The following is a 21,068-nucleotide window of genomic DNA, read 5'->3' on the forward strand; positions in this document are numbered from 1 at the left end:
TGTGATGTTGGAGAAGACTCTTGAGAGTCCCTTGTACCACAAGGAGATCCAACCAGTCCATTGTAAAGGAGATGAATCCTGGGTGTTCATTGGAAGGACTGATGCTAAAGCTGAAACTGCAATACTTTGGCCACCTCATGCGACGAGTTGACTCACTGGAAAAGACTCTGATGCTGGGAAAGGTTGGGGGCGGGAGGAGAAGGGGATGACGGAGAATGAGATGGCTTGATGGCATCACCGACTCTGTGGACATGAGTTTGAGTGAACTCCGGGAGTTGTTGATGGACAGGGAGGCCTGGCGTGCTGTGATTCATGGGGTTGCGGAGAGTCGGACACAACTGAGCGACTGAACTGAACTGAATACGGCTGGTGCTCCAGTCACTTGCACCACAGCAGAGCAGAAACCGGCCAAGACTCCAGAAGGGAATGTAGTTGGTTGACAGTGATAACGAGGAAATCTTCTAGATGTTGGCTGAGCACTTTTGAGTTTAACATTGAGACTGGATAGGGACTCCATGGGAGAAGGCAATGGCACCCCACTCCAATACTCTTGCCTGGAAAATCCCATGGGCGGAGGAGCCTAGAAGGCTGCAGTCCATGGGGTCGCTGAGTCAGACACAACTGAGCGACTTCACTTTCACTTTTATGCATTGGAAAAGGAAATGGCAACCCACTCCAGTGTTCTTGCCTGGATAATCCCAGGGACGGGGGAACCTGGTGGGCTGCCATCTATGGGGTCACACAGAGTTGGACACGACTGAAATGACTTAGCAGCAGCAGCATCAGGGACTCCATGACATTGCTAGCAATGTTATTATTTATTTAGTGTCCCCAAGTTAAAGTGACTTAGTTTTGATGTGACTTAGCAGTTCTTGATGGTTTAGTCCCTAAGTCGATCTGACTCTTGGCAACCCCATGGACTGTATACTGGAGTGGGTTACCATTTCCTTCTCTAGGGGATCTTCCTGATCCAGGGGTTGAACTGGGGCTGTTGCATTGCAGACAGATTCTTTACTGCCTGAGCCACCAGGGAAGCTGGGACAGACGGCTGACTTGGCTGGGAGTCCTTCCTTTTGCTGGAAGTGGATTTATCTGATTTTCCTGGCTGTGTGTTTTGCCTGAGGGTGCTACTGCAGAATCCTTTGGTGAGCACATCCAGTTGAGAAACTGCGTTGACTTCTCCAAGCCCTGAAGGAAGGCTGAGGCTGTTACACAACGCAGACTCTGCCCAACACTGAGACTTGGCTTGAGGAAACACTGGCCGTCTCGGATGCAGTGACATATGACCTCAGATAGTAAAGAAAGATGTCCTCCAACACTGAGCACAGAGGGGCCCGGAGTGTTTGGGAGTGGGGTGCGGTGGGAGCCATGGCAAGATAATAAGGAGGGTGGAGCAGTTCATCTTGTACATTCTGTTGTCGACTTTAAAAACATGCACTGAGTCTAATAGTTCACTTTTACTTGGGGCAGAGTGAGGACTGCAGCCCGGGAGACAGCACCTCACATAGCTCTGAGAAGCTGTTCTGAAGAGCCGGGGAGGGGGCGGGTCAGTGTATAAGTGATTGGGGTGAAGGGGGAGTACACGCAGTCAAGCACATATTTTTCCAGAAGGCTTCTGCTAGTCTGGTGAAGCGTTCTGCTAGTCATGAGGAATGGTTGTCACCATGAAGGATTTTTGTGCTTTTCTAGACATGGGGAGATACAAGAATTGGGCTCAGAAAATCAGCTCCTGAAAATACCTTATTATTTGAAGACCCGTCCTGCCAGTTTTTCCCCCAAGCACAGAGTGCCTCCCTTCTCCTCTCCACCCTGAACGCCTTTCAGGGGGTGTTGGAAATCAGCAGCTGCAGCAGCACAGGATTTAATCCTTGTAGCGGTCGATGGCAAGTGCCAGTCTGTAGCTGACACTGTGAAGGTGTCGGCCTCCCCTGGCGAGCTTGCCAAGGCTGCCATTCCCATCTGAGGATTCAGAGAGCTCTGAGGTGATCAGCTGGGCCCTGCGGGATTAGCCGATTGTGTTCACTGTCCCCTTCTATTCATCAGCGCTGGTTGGCAGCATCCTGAGTTCAGAGAGTCCTCACGCCGTGCAGTAGAGTGCCTGCTGGGGAAAAAGTTGTCTCTCAATGGAAAGTGTTTTTTTAAAAGGTGTAAGCGTAGCTTTGTTGGTCAAGAGTTTCTATGGTGAACACTTTTGCAAGACCAAGAATATTACTGAATCCTACTGCCTTGCTTCTCTTCTGTAGAATTAGATATTTTATCTTCTGGGTTTGTGAGAAACAAGGCACATTTGGTCAGGGAAGGCCAATCTGCCTGAGAAGTGCTCTGGGAAATGTGAGCGGTGGGCCAGCAATCTCGGAGGGGAACTTGTTAAAACCCCCACAACAGGGGGCATGTCAATGGCTGGTGTCTGGGCCCTATTTCAGGGGCCCTTGGTGTTAGGGCAGGAAGCCGGGCATTTCCTGTGTGCCACGTCTCTGGGGGTGTGTGGGGTGGCTGCAGATTAGCTCTGACTTATCCCTCCCCCAGGGAAGGACTGTGTGCTCCAGTCCATGGGGTCACAGAGAGTCGGACACGACTGAGTGACCGAACAACAGCAGCAGGAAAGTCACTGCTGAAAAAAGAGAAGTCTCTTTTTTACAGCTTATACCAAAGACCTACTAAATACCAGAACCCTGAATTGTCAGCTTGTAAAGACTCAGTAACATCTCTTTTAATGTTTCAAAGTAAAAGTGAAAGTCGCTCAGTTGTGTCTGACTCTTTGAGGACCCATGGACTATAGAGTCCATGGAATTCTCCAGGCCAGAGTACTGGAGTGGGTAGCCTTTCCCTTCTCCAGGGGATCTTCCCAACCCAGGGATCGAACCCAGGTCTCCTGCATTGCAGGCAGATTCTTTACCAGCTGAGCCGCAGGGGAAGCCCTATTAGTGTTTATTCTGCATTTTTTAGTTGCACAAGCAAATCATACAATAAAAATAAAGACATCCTTTAAAAGAAACTCACTGCTAGTCCTACTAATATAGCATTTAATATATCTTCTTTTCTCCCAAAGTCTCTGTACATATGCAGACATAATTTTTGTTTAGTAATAATCGAGGTGGAAGCACAGTTAGCTATTTTGACTTTTCATTTATTTATATCTTACATTTTCCTTCCTATTATATATACAGTATTTTCATAGCAACTGTTTTCATAATGGCTGCACACTCCTCCAGTGACTTGGTACACTATGATTTTCTTAATCAGTCTTTATTTTGTTTTCTGTTCTTAATGTATCCTTTCCCCTTTGTTTCCATAGGAAGTTCTCCAGCAGCTGATCGTCATGAATTTGCCTAATGTCTTGATGATTGGCAAAGACCCGCTGTCTGGTGAGTGGAGGCTGCCCGCGCCCCCCGTGGAGCCTGGGCTGTGCCCTGGGCAGCTGTTGGAGACAGAGCTCTGGCTGCCAGCCTGGAACCAGCATAGTGAAAACATGTGCTCATTTGGGTGTGATTGTAAAGGGTGGGCTTATAACCCCAAGGTTTTACTCCAAGAGCACGTTTCTTCCTTAAGAATATATCCTCACAACCTCTCAGATGGGAGTTCTAAGGTACTCACAGCCACTGTTTCCTTGGTCTTTGGGGCTTAAGTAATATGGTGGACCACCACCACCCCGCCGGCCCACACCCAGGGGTCTCTCCTCCTACCATCATGGGGTATGATCCCTACTGACAAGAAAAAATCTTTCAAAGTGAAAGTATTAGTCACTCAGTCGTGTCCGACTCTTTGCGACCCCATGGAATGTAGCCCACCAGGCTCCTCTGTCCATGGGGATTCTCCAGGCAAGAATACTGGAGTGGGTTGCCATGAACTTCTCCAGGGGATCTTCCCAACCCCGGGATCGAACCCAGGTCTCCTGCCTTGAAGGCAGATCCTTTACCCTCTCAGCCACCTGGGAAAGAATCTTTGGAGGGAACTAATGTCCCTTCCGCTGGCATCCTGTGCTGCTTTATTTTCCCCACGTACATTTCACTGGGACACCCTGTCACGTGTCCGTTCTCACATCTCCCGCTGGTCTCTGGGGCCTGAGTGGGTAAGGTCCTAAGCCCTGGTCTTGGACACTTGGTATGACTTTAAAAGACTGAAATGTCCTCCTGGACACCTTACAGAAAGCCAGAGCTTAGTTCCAACCTGACACTTAACACACTGTGTGTTAAACGGGTGCTGCCTTTCCTCCTCTCCGTGGTCTTGAACATTGACCTGCTCCTGTGGCTCGTGGTTGGAAACTTGTGGGCCCCAGGGACAGATGTGCCTGCTGGCTGGGACTCCCCTGGTTCCCGTGGAGAACTTGGGAGCCTCCTGGACTGGCTGTAGGGTCAGGCCATGCAGGAAGGATCCCACCATAAGAGGCTTTCGCAGGAGGAGCTGAAGCTTGCCTCTGTGGGTACCTCCTCACCCTGCTCTCATGGGAGCCTGACCATCCTCGCTCCTGTCCACGTGAGCTCAGGTTGTCTGGAGTGCAGAGGAGAGGTACACCTTGTGACCTGCCGAGGATGTTCCTCGTAGAGGAGCCCTGGCCCTGGGAGCAGCAGCAACAGCTTCTGGGGGCACTGGGTCAAGGGACGCTGAGCATGAAATTACTTTGCTCATGGGGAGGGGTCCTTCTTGGACCCCCACTCCCCTGTTCTCTGCAAGAGCCAGAGGAAAGGGTTTCTTTGCTCTCCTGTTCGTCTTCACTGCCACGGGCCCGTGAGCATCACACTGGCTCTTCGGGATACACCCAGACCCACCTGGCGGCTCCTGGCAGTAATGCCCTTCTCTACTTGATGTGTTAGTGACAGGGAGCCCTTGGATTGGGCTGTCCCCGGCTCTGCCCTGGGGCCATTTGTTTTCTGGCTTTATTTCATGGTTCCCCCAGGTAGAAGGAAATGGAAGTCCACTCCAGTATTCTTGCCTGGAGAACCCCATGGACAGAGGAGCCTGGCAGGTTACAGTCCATGGGGTTGCAAGGGTCAGACATGACTTATGATTAAACCACCAGGTCGGGGATGCCAGATGCAGCCCCGGGGACAGGTGGCACCCCCGTGTTACACTGGTAACATGAGGAAAATGAGGGTCTGCTTTGCTTAGCAGAACTGTACTGCTTGTCCTGCCTTATTTGGGGGACTGGTATTAAGAGAGAGGTGCCCAGAGAGGTTGGTGGTTCAGGCGTAGTTCTGCTCTTTCACCTGCTCTAGAGATAGCGTTATCAGATGAGGAGAGGAGAGCAGAGGAGCAGGAAAGAAGGCTCCTGCATGAGCCCTTGGTGACCCACCGTATGCTCGGCACCGGATGTGTATTTAAAAGTGGAAGTGAAAATGTGCTTCTGGGGTGTGGCTCTGCCGTCGCGTTTATAGATGAGAGAATGGCAGGTCACAGGGTTGAATTGACAAGCCCTCAGCCACTTAACCCATGGGCAGAGGGGCTGAGTGGGAGTTTGTTCCACCTAAACCCTGGGCCTGAGCTCTGGTCCGTATCACACGTGAACAAGCGTCAGGCAATTGCCAGTGTTTAACCATTTTGACCTACAAAAATGACCGTGACATATGACTTAATCTGGTGGCTCAGACGGTAAAAAATCTGCCTGCAATGCAGGAGACCCAGGTTTGATCCCTGGGTCAGAAGATCCCCTGGAAAATGGAATGGCAACCCGCTCCAGTATCTTGCCTGGAGAATCCCCATGGACAGAGGAGCCTGGTGGGCTACAGTCCACAGGGTCTCAAAGAGTTGGACACGATTGAGCAACTAACATTTATGAGTCAGTCTAGTGCTAAACACGTCTCCCTCCCCAACCGTGTCATCCCATCACCCTGTCACCCCATCATACTGCGTAGTTTGCCACCTTCCTGTGTCAGCCCCTCCCTTCCTACTGCTGTCTGGAATCCGGCCCTCAGGGGGGCCCCTTCTCCAGAAGGCACCTCTGCTCACCAGAACCCTGGCTCCAGCCCCGCCTTCAGAGCCCCTCTGTTCCAGCCTCTCTGAACCACACGGGGAGAGAGACTGTACACATGCAGGGAACCCAGGTCCTGCCTCGGGTCTGGCAGTGAACAGAAACACCTGCAAAGATGTGGACTCTGATTTTTAAATAGCTTTATTAAGGTATAATTTGCATACCATGAAATTAACCTTTTTTTTTTTTTTGCCACTCCACATAGCATGTGGGATCTTCCCCCACTGGGGATTGAACCTGTGCCCCCTGCACTGGGAGCATGAAATCTTAGTTATTGGACCATCAGGGAAGTCCAAAATTCACCTATTTTAAGTACACAGTTTAGTGATTCTTTTCCCCCCCATAAATGTACAGAGTGGTGCAGCCTTCCTCACGATAGTTTGAGAACAGTCTCAGGAAGCTGATTTTAAACTTAGTTTAAAATTTAAACTGATTTTAAACTCAGTCATGTCTGACTCTTTGCAACCCCATGGACTATAGCCCACCAGGCTCCTCTGTCCATGGGAATTCTCCAGGCAATACTGGAGTGGGTTGCCATGCTCTCCTTTGGGGGATCTTCCTGATCCAGAGATCGAACCCAGGTCTCCTGCATTGCAGGTGGATTCTTTACTGTCTGAGCCACCAGGGAAACCCTTTAAACTGACAGGTGAATGGAATGTCTCCAAGTCCTTAGGGCCATATGGGATCAATGTCTATCAGTCGAAGAGGTTCTGGCCCCAGTTCCATGGAGAAGTTGTTAAGATGAGACGGGGACCTCTGGGAAAGTTAAGACCAGAATCCCACCCAGTGCAGCAATCTCAGAGGGCCCCCAGCAGGCAGGGCTGACTGATGGCGGCTTCTGCAGGCTCTGCCGAAAGGGGACGGGCCGCCTCCCCCAGAGCGAGGCTGGAGGGATGAGAGCTGGGAGCATGCATGGGTAGGTTTTGACAGGAGTCTCAGGGGGACTCTGAGAGCAAGGAGGTTGGCAGGGGAGAGGCACCAGCAAAAAGACGCAAACATGAGTGCCAGAGACACATTTGTGGAATGGTGTTTTCTGTTTTAAATTTTAAAAATAGGTGAGTGAAGCATTTGGGGTTTCATTTAAAATAAAGAACAAAGTTGGTTTCTTTCTTGTGTGGTTGCCTAGTAGTGGTGGATGGGGAGGCTTTTTTTTTTTTTTTTAACAAATTCTGTCACCCAGCTCAGGAGCACACCTGTGTTCTTTTTAGCTGATGCTGACACTGTACCATCATTTATAACATTTCAGCTTGGGGTTATTTTTTGGTTTTGGTAAATGCACCTCCATGGAGAGACACACACACGCAGTGACACTGAATGATCCCAGAATACTGATCACTTGTCCACCTTCCTCTGACCTAAAAAAGGGAGGTGTCACGACTCACACTATGAGATGTTTCTATATGTCTGTCATCCCGCACCCACCAGACAAAAGATGTTCTCTTTTTCCCTACCTCTGGTGGGATTCAGGGCAGTTCAGTGAATATGAGAAAACATATATTTTAAAATCTGCCCTCAGTGGCTGGCCTCCAGTCCCCATTCTCTGCTTTCCTGTTTGTACCTCGAATCATCTCTGGATTTCCTCTCTGACTGTGCGAGATTTTGCTACCATCTCCTTGGATACCTGTCCCTGGGGAAGCATCTTGTCTGGTGCCTCATTACTGTAGACCCCACTTCTTGGAGCCTGGCCTGGGGTCCCATAGGACCCTGCTGTAGCCCTCTCACTTTCATACATGGTGCATAGCAGAAGAGCCTTCCCCAGCGGCTGGGCCGAGTGCAGACTGCCGGGACTGGTGTTGCAGGGTGTCCTTCGTCTTGTTTCCAGGTGGCCACGTCTGATCCTTCTCTCTAACCCCACTCCCATCCCTCAGGCAGGTGCCCTGGCTCCATTTGCACCAGAGCCGTGCTCTTCTCTCCTCCTGCCCCACTGCCTCCATGGTTCTAGCCGCCTCCATCCTTCTCCTGGCTAGCACCTGGGTGGCCTTCTAACTCTGTTCCCTTGGCCTGGAATGCTTTTCCCAGATATTCAGGGGGACTCTGAGAGCAAGGAGATATTTTCCCAGATATTCACAGGAATCACTTCAGTTCAGTCGCTCAGTCGTGTCCCACTCTTTGCAACCCCATGGACTGCAGCATGCCAGGCTTCCCTGTCCATCACCAACTCCTGGAGCTTATTCAAACTCAAGTATATGGAGTCGGTGATGCCATCAAACCATCTCATCCTCTGTCATACCCTTCCCCTCCCGCCTTCAATCTTTCCCAGCATCAGGGTCTTTTCAAATGAGTCAGCTCTTCGCATCAGGTGGCCAAAGTATTGGAGTTTCAGCTTCAGCATCAGTCCTTCCAATGAACACCCAGGACTGATCTCCTTTAGGATGGACTGGTTGGATCTCCTTGCAGTCCAAGGGACTCTCAAGGGTCTTCTCCAGCACCACAGTTCAAAAGCATCAATTCTTCGGCGCTCAGCTTTCTTTATGGTCCAACTCTCACATCCATACATGATCACTGGAAAAAGGAATAGATCCTTCAAGTCATTGCTCGAATGTCACGTTCTCAGTGCACCCCATCCTGATGAGCTCCCTGTGTGCAGCTGTATCCTGCTTCTCCCTTGGGACTTCCTGTCCTGTCATCCTGCCTTGCCTTCTTTTCTTTCATAACGTTGTCACCCTCCATGATGCTCTCTCATTTACCTGTTTTTCCCTGTCTGCTGCATTGCTTGTTTGTTTCCCCCTCTAGGATGTAATCTGTCATGAAGGCAGGAATCTTACGGGATTTGTTGTTACCAATGTCTTGTGTTGTTGGTTTTTTTTTTAATCATTTTTATTGATTGATTGATTGGCTGTGCCATGTTTTAGTTGTGGCATGTGGGATCTTTGATCTTTGTTGCAGCGTGCAAAAATCTCAGCCACTGGGCCACCAGGGAAGTCCCCGCCAGTGTCTTCTAAGTATCTAGAGCAGTGCCTGGCACATAGTAGGTGCCAAACAAATAGAGCCTAAGTGCTGGAAATGGGCTTTATCTACTTGTCTGTCCTGTCCCCACTTCCCTCTTCTATCAAGCTAATGCTCCTTACAGATATTAGCCACACACTCCCACAGATAAAACTGTCAAGTGTCAGCGGTCAGGGTCAAGTGAGAGTCGACCTCTGCTCAACACCACGTGTGCGGCTGCCCTAGGCTGGTAATGCTGCACTGGAAGCTGCTCGCACCCTTGCCTGACTGGCTCTGCTTCCATGAAACATCTTTACCTGGTTTATTGAAGAGTGTATTCTACATGAGAACCAAGAGATCCGAGTGTCTGCAGCATCTGCAAAATGCTTGCCAGAGCGCTAAGCCCTGATTTCTCTGCAGCCAGGCTTGTCACCATGCCACGCACATGAAAAAGACTAGATTGCTCTGACAAGAAGCCAGGGTGTTAGCAAATTAATTTCTGCGATGAATCATAGAGCAGTCATGCTGGAAGAGGGCACTGTGTTGTCTTCCAGGGTTTGTATCCAAGCGCAGTAGTGGGTTTCAGACTTGTGAATTGCTGATCGCTCCCAAGCTGTTTAGAATGGAAAGGCAGGAGCCGTGTAGGTACAGAAACCCAGCCCAGAGAGGGGAGGGAACTCATTCAGAGGCACACAGCGTGGCGGTCCTATGGGTAAGAGATGCAGAGATGTGTGTATCACCATAAGTCATGCAGATGGTTATATATGACCTGCCATCGTCATTATTCTGCCTGGTGTTTCTCAAGTTCTAAATGCCAGGCAAGATTCGTGGGTCCCTGGTTGGGCTGACCCTGTGTTTGCACCCTGTAGGGTCCTGTCTGTGAATGTGGCTGGGACCTTGGAGGGTAGCCTCGGAGATTCCATTCTTTGCTGTTCAGAGATCGGGTCCTCATCCTCAGTCTTTTCGCTCTTACCACGGTTACAGAAGGGGCTTCCAGGGACAGGGAAAGCCCCTTGAGGAGTCAGGGAGTCTGTGCCCACCGATGCTATGAACATGCTTCCTTCATAGTTCGTGAAGGCCTCTGCTCTCCTGCTGTTCCAGCTGAAGGAACCAGAAGGCCGATTTCTGAACTTCCCAGAGGGAAGATGAGAACACCCTTGCTTTCTTCCTCCTCCGAGTGGCACCCCTGGGCCAGAGGCTCAGAGGAGCTCAGCCCAAGCCTGCCTCAAGCTCTCCCTGTAAAATGCCTACTGTGGGTCCAGGGGCTGCGGAGATGAACAGGCTGTGTCTGCTCATGGAGCCCCCAGTCTGCACTGGGGCAAGAGGGGAGGAAGATGGGGTCCATCCCTAGCCTGCTCCAGGGCAAGAAGCAGTGTGAGTGTGCTTCCCACGGAATACATGGCAGGTAATAAGTTCTTCCCTGGGCAGGTCAGGAAGGCTTCCTGGAGGAGGCGGTACGTGGCAGAGCCTCAGGGAACTCTGAACAGAGCAGCGGAGCGCGAGTGTCCAGGTGGGACGAGCTTGGAGGAGGGGGAATATGCTGGCAGTCCCAGGAGAAGCAGCGAGCCCAGGGCGCAGGGAGGAAGTGTTCTGTCACGGCTGAAGTTTAGGTTTCAAAGGCCAGAGGGAAACGGAACTCCTGAGACTCCTTGGAATTTAATATTTAACCCTCTCAGTGTTTACTTGCTCGCTTGTCAAGGACGTCCTTGAAGTGCTTCTCGGATCCCATAGAAACCTTCCCTCAAGGCACAGCTCTGCCTTTGATGACAAACTGGAACCTCTGAGGGCCGGTGTGCCAGGGGGCTGGCTCACCTCCAGCCCTGCGACAGGGAGAGGCCTCCAGGTCTGGTTGATTACGAGCAGTCTTCCTGCCTCCAGGATTGTTCTTTGAGAAAGCAGGCAGTTGTCTTCCCTCCCCAGCCACCACCCTGTGCTCTGTGCCAGCACCTCCCCCCCAGCACCCTACTTGCCAAGCAACATAGGGAAGTCAAGGGTCTGCCCTTAGAGGCTAATGAGCAATGCAGTTCTTGTGTTCTTTCTCCCAAACTTGAGCTATTTTTTTTTTAGTTCTCCTGAATTCTTACCCCATGTGTGTATTTTTATGTTTGCATTTGCAAAAACCTTAGGTCCTTTAGGATTTCCCAGGTGGCGCTAGTGGTAAAGAACCCACCTGCCAACGCAGGAGATGTGAGACACAGGTTCGATCCCTGGGTTGGGAAGATCCCCTGGGGAGAGCATGGCTTACCCACTCCAGTGTTCTTGCCTGGAGAATCCCATGGACAGAGGAGCCTGGGAGGCTACAGTTCATGGGGTCACAGAGAGTCAGACACAACTAAGTGACTTGATGCACGCACATAGGTCCTTCAGATGAGGAGGGAAGAAGTTAGTAAATAAAAGTTCATCTCGTGGGCCTTGAGCCTATTGGTGTTTCCTGTTCATTCTTGAGGGAGCAGGTTCAGAAAAGTGCCCACGCGCAAGTTCACGTGGAGTGGCTTGAAGCCTGCTCCTTCAGCTCTGTGCTGCCTTCTGGACTCAGAAATGAGTCTCCGGTCCATCCAGAGCAAGGGGGTGCTCGGCGCTGGAGCTGAGAGCCAGCACTTGGCTCTTCCAGGAACGTGAAGCGCTTGAGTAACACTCCCAAGCCCAGCGAGTGTTCAGGCGCGGCCGGATGCCGGCCTTTGGAGCAGCCACAGGACCTGCCTGGAAACCGGACTTTGTTTGGTGGCTCCTAGCGATGGGCCGTACACAGAGAGGGACTCCGCAGCTGCGTGAGCGCACATGGCGGCCAGCGGGTCTGCTCTCTGTGGCTGTGGCCATCCGAGGAGGAGGGATGAGCTGTTATTTGTCAAAGGTCTCTGTGTTCCCCGATGATATTTGGGCTTTGTGTTTTCCGCCTGGTGCCTGGTGGGGGGACCCTTTCTCTGATCGCCTCCTGCCTCTGCCGTCGCCTCACCTCCCGCCAGTGCGGACTCTGCTTTCTTGGGCTTCGTTCCCCCTTCCTGATCCTCAGTTGTTTGGGGCTGGGAAATGAATTAGCTCTCAGCTTCTGTGCCCCGGGCAGGCTGGGCTCGGGAGTCATTTCTGGCAGTGCTGGTCTGAGGGGCTTGCTGTGGCTGTTTCAGATTGTCTCTGTGACCGGGGAACAGCTGCCATGTGTCACCTGGGCAGAGGTTCTAGTTACCCACACGAGGTGGTGGGGGGGGGTCCCTGTGGCTGGGGGCAGATTGGGGCCAGATGCAGGAGAGACAGGGGGATGGGGGTCACTGGGCAGGGTGCACTCTGGAGCAGCCCTGCACTGTTCCACACGGATGTGCCACTCAGTGCCTGCAGAGTCCACCGTGATAACATTTGTTGCCTGACTAATTAAATAAATGGGGGAGTGCCTGCTGGGCATCACAAGTGTAATGTTCCAGGTGTAAGAGATCTTGGTGAGGGTTTTGCAGGAGTCGCCCTCCAGGCTGTGAGGTGCTGTGTAGAGGTGACCGTCTCCTCCTACCCCGTGACCCAGGGCAGGTATTATGGAGGGTCCCCATGTGTCCATACTGTTCCTTATGGAACCCAAGGTAACCTTGTTAAAATAATAACAGGTCTTCTCAGTGTGAGCAGAGCCCCCAGGAGGGCCCACAGAGCTGTGCCCGTGTGGGTGAGTCTTGAGATGTCATTATTACCTTGAGGAGAAGCAGGGTCATGTTCAGTGCAGTGCTAGTTTCAAATCAGTGAGACAGCCCCCATAATCATTTATATGAAATGAGTGGTTTTAAACTCAGAAACCAGGGAAAGCACAGTGAGCGGTTCACTCCAGCACATGAGTTAGGAGAGAACAGAATGTAGAATTATTAAGAAAAATGTGTGTGTGTCTCCATCCCAACAAGAAAGCAAGTGGAAACTGTGTTCTCTTTGTTCTTCTACCCGGACGTGATGTTCACAGTTACCTGCAGTCCCTCAGTCAGCAGACCCTGGCTGAAATTCCTGCCCCGTGGCACTGGGATCAGAAACGAAGCCAGAGGGAGCCCTGCTCTGCAAGGAAATGCACAGAAATAGCAGCGATTTCGGGGAGGGGGCGGTAGTGAGTTACGAGCGAGCAGGTGGTGACCAAATCTCAGATCTGTGGCTCAGCCTGTCTGAGCCTCTTCTTGGTTGTAAAATGCAGATAATACCAGCCTTTGGGAATTGCTCTGGGGATTAAGTCAAATGATTGAGTGTTATCTGAAAGGACTGGAATGGTCTGTAGGTGCGAGGGCACACGGGGAGGGCGGGATTAACTCCAGTGGGTCAGTCCTTCCTGTGAAGGGTTCAACCCTCAGCCTGGCTCGAGACTCACGGACCTGGGGGCCTCTGTGGTAGTGGGGTCTCTGTGGTAAATCACTGTGCCTTCCAGCCTCAGCAAGACAGTGTGCAGTTTGCAGCAGGAAGAGCTTGCTCTTGGAAAGGGTTGTTTGCCTTCCTTCCTGTCTTCATCCCCAGGTGATCACTGACACATAAATTGGTTTTCCATATCCAGAGGACGTTCAAATGACAGCATCTTAGAGCATCAAAGACTGGCACCGAAAGGACCCTAGAAATTAGGTACCAGGCACGGAAGACAGGTTTTGTTTCATGTGCCAATGTTTATTGATTGGCACCGGCTGTATGGAGAGTGCTGTGTTCAGAAGGGTTCCGAGGCTTCCTTCCAGGCTCGGTGTAAAAAAAAACGTGTTGTGACTGACTAGTCATGTCTGCTGCAGACATGAGATTAGAAAGTCAGGGAATTTTCCAGTCTCGTTCTTATTCAGCCTCCACATTTTGAAGGTTGGTAAACTTTAATCGTCCCACTACATTTCTGTCCCCAGGTCCACCTTTATCCCATGTGCTGTTTTGGAAGCTGATCGCTGCACACATCTGTAGCTTTATTTATAGCTTAGGTCAGCCTGCGTGCATTCCGTTTCTACTAAGAAAGGCTGGAGGGAGTTTCTCTTTGTCAGGACTCCAGGAAGCAGGTAGTGAAGTTAAGATTTTTCGTAGACTCAACTATTAGCCCCGCCTGTCCTGGGATTTCCCCTGGGTTTGTGGGTTGATGCAGAGGGTGTCTGATGTGTTCGCCCCTCCCCCGTTGGTTGCTTATGACTCACTAGGTACAGACATCTGTGTTGTTTCCTACCCTGCCTCCCATTCTTCATGAAAACCCACCCCCAACTTAAGACCAAAGTGTGTATAAGTTGACAAGCACCATGTTCTCTTACATCTGGGCCTTTACGTATGCTGTTCCCTGAAAAGCCCCCATGCCTACCTCTCCTCTTCCTGGGGTCTCAGCTCAGAAGTCATTTCCTTTTGGAAGCCTTGTTGGTGTTGTTCAGTTGCTAAGTTTGTCTAGCTGTTTGCGACCCCATGGGCTGCAGTGCGCCAGGCGTCCCCGTCCTTCACCGTCTCCCAGAGTTTGCTCAGACTCTTGTCCGCTGGGTCGGTGACGCCATCCAGCCCTCTCATCCTCTTTCGTCTTCTCCCCCTTCTCTCAGTCATTCCCAGCATCAAGTCTTTTCCAGTGAGTGGACTCTTCACATCAGGTGTGATGTGACTACTGGAGCTTCAGCATCAGTCCTTTCAGTGAATATTCAGGGTTGATTTCCTTTAAGGTTGACTGGTTTGATCCCCTTGCTGTTCAAGGGACTCTCACAAGAGTCTTCTCCAGCCCCACATTTCAAAAGCATCAATTCTTTGGTGCTCAGCCTCGTTTGTGGTCCAACTCTCACATCCATATATGACTGCTTGAAAAACCATAGCTTTGATTATATGGACCTTTGTTGGCAAAATAATGTCTCTGCTTTTTAATACGCTGTCTGCGTTTGTCATAGCTTTTCTTCCAAGGAGCCTTACCTGATCCTTACTGCAAACGAGGTGTTCCTCCCTTGGGTTCCCATAGCATTTATCAGCTTTTTTAAATTGCTGGTTTTCTTGGTTTGAGCCAAGCTTTCTTGGGCTTCCCAGGTGGCACTGGTGGTAAAAGAACCCACCTGCCAGTGTAGGAGACCTAAGAGATGTGGGTTCAATCCCTGAGTCAAAGATCCCCTGGAGTAGGAAATGGCAACCCACTCCAGTATTCTTGCCGGGAAAATTCCATGGGCAGAGGAGCCTGGCAGGCCCCAGTCCATCGGGTCACAGAGTCGGACACGACGGATCACACTTGGGCTGAGCTCAGAGAACTGTGTTGACTATGGAATGTCCTCAGCAAGGACCCAGCACCCAGTAGGTGTTTGGAGGGAGTTGTCTATAGGGCTCCTCCTTCTTTGCCTGCATAACTGTGTCACAGAGCCACCCTTGCTGGCAGGGACCCAGCAGAGAGTCTTCCCTGTTATGTTGTGAAACTATTCAAAACCCACAATCTGGTAGCTTTTGAAAATAGCAGAAATCCTGAGAGAAATTGGGCATCAGCTTCCCATGAGAAATGAGTGAACTTCTGCTTTTCTCTCTTACTCTTTTTTTTTTTTTAAAGGTTGCTAGGAATCTGTGTACGGGTAAAAATCGCAGGATACATTTGTTTTAGCAAATGTTTTTATTCACTTAGCTTGGTGAGAATGAGCACAGCACTGCTTCATGTGACTGAGGGCAGGGGTGAGTTTCCCTGGAGCCCTGCTCACCACCAAAATGCTTATCTAATTTAATTTATTACTTTATTGGCTGTGCCAGGTCTTAGTTGCAGCATGTGGATTCTTTAATCTTCATTGAGGCATATAAGAGCTTTTTTTTGTCCTTCAGGTTGCAGCATGTGGGATCTAGTTCCCTGAGCAGGGATAAAACCTGGGCCCCCTGCAATGGGAGTAGGAAGTGTTAGTCCCTGGACCCCCAGGGAAGTCCCCCCAAAGCTTATTTTAAATAATTATTCCCTGACCATATTTCTAAAATGAATAAATGAATTCTCTACTTTTAAGATCTTTTTTTTTCCCCCTTTGTTATAAAATTAGCCCACTGGAATTCCGTGCTCTCCCATTAGGTCTCTGGATCAGACTGAGATTTTTTTGGTGTGTGATGGGTGTGACTGGAGAAAGGAAGGCATGAACGAGTCACGGTTGCCATTGTGTGCCGCTGCAGGAGGCTGCGGGAGCAGAGGCCTTCATTCTTTCCCTGAACAGCCTCCGACTGTGGCTCTCGTGGTGCAGGGCCTCTTGCCTTTCCTTGCTCTCAGATAACCAGCTTACCTGTAGCTCCTCACGGCGGGTCTGTCTCGTGCTCCTGTCCACTTTGAATTTGCTGTTTTTATCTGCTGTGGGCTGGGAGAATGGCTCATCCAAGTTGTTCAAGTTATCCAAAGTATGATATAATTAGGTCCTCTGGGACCTTAGCTGTGAACAGTATATAAAGATCCTCTGAAGCCTGACTTCTGTTTGAGCTGCTCCAAGGCTCTTAAAATGCTTTCTTCCTGTGTGTCAGCTCCGCTGGCTTCAGCCCCAGGTACATGGCTTGTGAAAGCTGAATTAATGCAGGAAGAGGAGCCCGTGATGGCTGGAAGGAGTCTGTCCTTGTTATATCCACCAAAGGGCTTACAAGGGACCCTTGCCAGGCCTCTGGGGACTGACTCTGAAGGCACAGAGGTGAGGACAGCCACAGGGGCTGGCGTGAGCACTAAGGCTGGGGGAAGATTTTGGTGAGACTCTCTGGAGGTTTTTAATATTCAGGTGGGTGTTTCCTTTTCTTTTTATCAGAACTAAAATCATAACTGATCACCACCTCAGCTTTAATAGTGAGTCATTGTAGAGTTCCATATACTTATGTCTATGGATTAGAGTCTCTCAAGCCAAATTGACGGAGAAGGCAATGGCACCCCACTCCAGTACTGTTGCCTGGAGAATCCCAGGGACAGCGGGGCCTGGTGGGCTGCCGTCCATGGGGTCGCACAGAGTCAGACACAACTGAAGTGACTTAGCAGCAGCAGCAGCAGGCCAAATTGAAGGCCTCAGGTGAAAAAAATCTACACAAGTCTTTGAGAATTTTTTCATTTTATATTTTTTTCATTGGAGGCCAATTATTTTACAATATTATATTGGTTGGTTTTGCCATACATTGACATGAATCCGCCCCGAGTGTACATGAGTTCCCCTTCCTAAACCCCCCTCCCACCTCCCTCCTCCCTTTATCCTCCCTCTGTGTCATCCCCCACAACTAGTACAGCCACATGGAGAACAGTGTGGAGATTCCTCAAAAAACTGGAAATAGAACTGCCATATGATCCAGCAATCGCACTCCTGGGCATACACACCGAGGAAACCAGAATTGAAAGAGACACATGTACTCCAGTGTTCACTGCAGCACTGTTTATAAGCCAGGACATGGAAGCAACCTAGATGTCCATCTACAGACGAATAAGAAAGCTTTGGTACATATACACAATGGAGTATTACTCAGCCATTAAAAAGAATGCATTTGAATCAGTTTTAATGAGGTGGATGAAACTAGAGCCTATTATACAGAGTGAAGTAAGCCAGAAAGAAATTTTTTCATTTTAAACATGGGTGAAATTCTACACTTACCAGCAAAGAGAAGATTTGGTCATCATGACTGATCTGCAACCCCAAACCTGATTCTTTATAGAGGGTGGAGTCTGGGCTTCCCAGGTGGTCCAGCGGTTAGGAATTCGTCTTGCAGTGCAGAGGACACTGGTTCCATCCCCGGTCCGGGAGGATCCCACATTCCTCAGAGCAACGAAGCCCGTGCACCACAACCGCTGGGCCTGTGCTCAGGGCCCAAGCCTGTGCACCTTGGACCTGTGCTCTGCAATAAGAGACAGCTCCACGGTGAGCAGCCTGAGCACTGCAGCTAGAGTACCCCCCTCGCTGCAGCTAGAGAAAGCTTGTGCACAGCAACAAAGAGCCAGCACAGCCAGAATAAATAAAGAAGTTTTTTGAAAAAAGAGTGGGATCAGTGCTCCGCAGGGACCCCATGGTCCAGCCCATCTCGCCCACCTCCAGCTTGGGAGGTAGGACGGCGGATGCCCAGCCCCTGGTTGTGAGACTTGACCATCATGCTGTCATCTGAGGAAAAGCTGTTTTGAGCTGCGTCTCAGTTGAGAGGTATTAGGATGAGTCACTCTGTATATACCTTATACCCAAGGACCTGAAATGAACCACAGCACTGGTTCTTGGACACTAGTTTGGTTTTCTTCATCCCGGGCTTATTGATGATGCTTTGGACCATTTTAGCCCAGTGTAAGTGGGTGTTGGCAAGTCTTTCAGGAAAAGGATGCTTTTTTTCTGGCATGTCACATCTCCCCTAAATATCAGTGGTGGTGGTGGTGGTTTAGTCACTAAGTTGTGTCCAACTTTTGCGACCCCATGGACTGTAGCCCACCAGGCTCCAGTCTGTACATGGGATTCTCCAGGCAAGAATACTAGGGTGGGTTGCCATTTCCTTCTCTGCTAAGCATCAATAGAATAGAGTATATAATGGGAAAGGCAGAAAACTGTAGAATTTTCTACTTGAAAACCACCCCATAAGTCACCCAGGCTGGCTACCTTCCTTTCACAGATGTGGAAACTGAGCCTGGGAAACAGAGTACGGCTTATTGGGATCACGGGGCCTCCTGGTGAACAAATCAAGTCTGGAGCGTCTATATCCTGACTGTTTAAGTGACTGAAACGATAGATGAAGGCCCACTTGTCCTTGAAAAATGAAATATTTTCTGTCTTATCGGTAAACAAGGATGTCACAGTCATCAGCGATTCCAGCCCTCCAGGGCAGCAAGGAAGGAGAAGGATACCTGCTCCGTCTGGCCACATTCAGACTGCAGCCACTCCCTACAGTGAGGACTGAGGAACTCAGGATGTGAAAAACACAGGATACTGGCCCCAGACAGCTTTCATTTCTTGCATATGAAAGAAATTATTTCTGTGAGCCCAGACACTTGCATCTTCCCTTACATAGAAAAGTACTAAATTCCTTGAGATAATCTGGTTTTCTTTAATTCACAAAAATACTTTGGATGTTCAGACTACCTGCCCTTGGTTGCAGATTTCTATGTGATCTGACTCCTCCCCTCTCTTCCATGGAGCAATTCTCTCAGGGTCAGTTGAGATGCTGTCTCCCAGGCTTGAAGTCCTAAACATTCCCACCAAATAAAATATAACTCTTCAACTTTTAGGTTGTGGCTATTTTTTTAAGTCGACAGCCTCAAGCATAGTGAAAGAGACATGATGTAAAATGATGAAATGTGATTTTTTGGGCCTGATTGGCAAAGCTGAGGAAGAGCAATAAAACTGTCTTGGTCTGGGTGTGGCAACGTGGAGCTTATCGTATATAAGTTGTGAGGGAATAAAATGGCCGAACCTTTCTTCAGAGCTCTTTGAAAGTGGGAAAACCTTGAAAGGCTAGTTTATCCTAAAGAGGGAAGTACGGATGAAAGAATTAGCTAGAAGATGTTCTTTGAAGCATCATTTAGATTAAAATATCAAAAAGTCAGATCTCTGGAAAGGGGGTAGTTGAATTCATTTGTGGCTTTTGTACAAAGTAAGTAGGAGACCATCAAAAATGCTGTGTGTGGTGTCTGGGACTTGCTTTGCGGAGTGCTTCAGCCAGACATGGAGAACAAAGGCAGGGGTCGGGGCATGGAATAGACGTTTAAAATGTTGATGATAGGAAGTGGGTGGTGAGCGGAGTGTTCACTTCACTCTTCTCCCTCATGTGTTGAAAATTGTGTGTGGTGGAAGGGAAGAGTTAAGTCCAGTTTTATTTTAGGGTCGACTGAGTATATTCCCTGTCAGGGGATGGTTCTCTTCCATTGTGCTTGGCTGACCACACACACTAGAAAGGGATGCTCATATTCACTGATCATCATGGAAAGAGTTTATGATACATCTGAATGGAAAAGGGCCCCAGGTAGTGAGACACAAGAGTTCTTACTTGGTTTAGGAAATAAACAAACCCATATGCAGAAAACAGATGGAGTGTGTGCACCCTAAATGGACATCACTGGGCAGAGAGCTTTGTTTTTAGCTTTTCTGATTTTTACCCCCTGCAGCAGGTGTGTGAATATCACTGGTGAAATTTTTCAGACAGTTGAGCTTAGGTAACTGTGTTGCTCTTTTGATCTAGGCAAGAGCATGGAGGAGATTAAGAAGGTGCTGCTGCTGGTGCTCGGCTGTGCTGTCCAGGTAGGGCTCGGGCAGGTGGGTGGAGAGGGCTGCTCTCGTGTTTGCTTTGTGGGGATGACGCCCCCGCTTCTGTGATGTAGGAGGGAAGCTACTTTCAGCCCAGCGGGACGGAAGGTCAAAGGGTTCCTGTGAGAGACGTGACAGCATCTTGGGTAGCAACCATTTTTAGCCCCGGGCATCTTGGGCAAGAGGTCAGGTGGGGATCCGCGGGGCCAGGTGTCCTTAGCAAATTGTCCCCAGTGTAGGAACATCTACAGAATCAGCAGACAGTCTGTGGGCCAGATTTGACTTGCCACCTGTTTTTGTCAGTTTCATGGGGACACAGCATGCTAATTCCTTTACATCGGACCTGTGGCTGCTTTCATCCTATGGCGTGAGCTTAAACGGATGGCCTCTCCAGACTAAGATACCATCTGTCTCTTTACAGATGACGTTTGCCTCCCCAACCCCCCACTGGCCTAAACCAGCTGTTCTTGGTCTTGTTTAAGAATCCCCTGGAAAGTTTGTTTGTGTCCCACCCACTGGTGTTTTTAAAGACAGCCGCCCCCCACCCCCCCCCCCCCCCCCAGTGATTGTGATACAGGTAGTTTGAGCCACTTACAGAGAAACATCAATGTGAGGTCTGGTGGGGGGTGCAGAGGATTCTTGGTTATAAAAGAAAAAGTCAGGGGTGGGGCTCCTTTTGAAACTGTATTTCTGTGACTCTGGTGGCCTCAGGTGGCCCTCATTGTTAAATGCTTCCATTAACACTCGTAACCCTCCACAGTGTGAGAGGAAAGAGGAGTTTATTGAAAGGATCAAACAGCTGGACATTGAGACCCAGGCGGGGATCGTGGCTCATATACAGGAGGTAAGTGGGGGGCTCTGGGGAGGTGCTTAGCTGTGGACCGTTGTTCCTGGGTCACCCAGGAGGCAGGTTCTCTCCCCCTGAAAAGGCTAAAGAACACATCACCCATGAATGATTTTGCTAATTTAAGGTTTCAGACACCATCGACAAATGGATCCTATTTGAAAAGGTAGCTGTCAGCACGCTAAAATGGGGGTTTGAAACGAAAACAAAAAAA

General features: G+C 49.8%; 1 protein-coding gene across 4 annotated transcripts in view; it reads left to right on the forward strand.

Moving 5' to 3' along the window:
• CCDC88C (coiled-coil and HOOK domain protein 88C) overlaps window positions 1-21,068 on the forward strand; it is a 145,188-nt gene that overhangs the window by 61,310 nt on the left and 62,810 nt on the right. For all 4 annotated transcript variants that reach the window (XM_088829457.1, XM_055418387.2, XM_055418386.2 and 1 more), the window contains 3 exons: window positions 3,296-3,365; window positions 19,946-20,004; window positions 20,771-20,854. In XM_088829457.1, coding sequence (XP_088685583.1) covers window positions 3,296-3,365; window positions 19,946-20,004; window positions 20,771-20,854 — 213 coding nt within the window. The remainder of the gene's footprint in view (window positions 1-3,295; window positions 3,366-19,945; window positions 20,005-20,770; window positions 20,855-21,068) is intronic.

The sequence above is a fragment of the Moschus berezovskii genome, chromosome 21, assembly GCF_049115385.1.
Source record: "Moschus berezovskii isolate FMDL1 chromosome 21, NW_MosBer_1.0, whole genome shotgun sequence".
Classification (NCBI taxonomy): Eukaryota; Metazoa; Chordata; class Mammalia; order Artiodactyla; family Moschidae; genus Moschus; species Moschus berezovskii.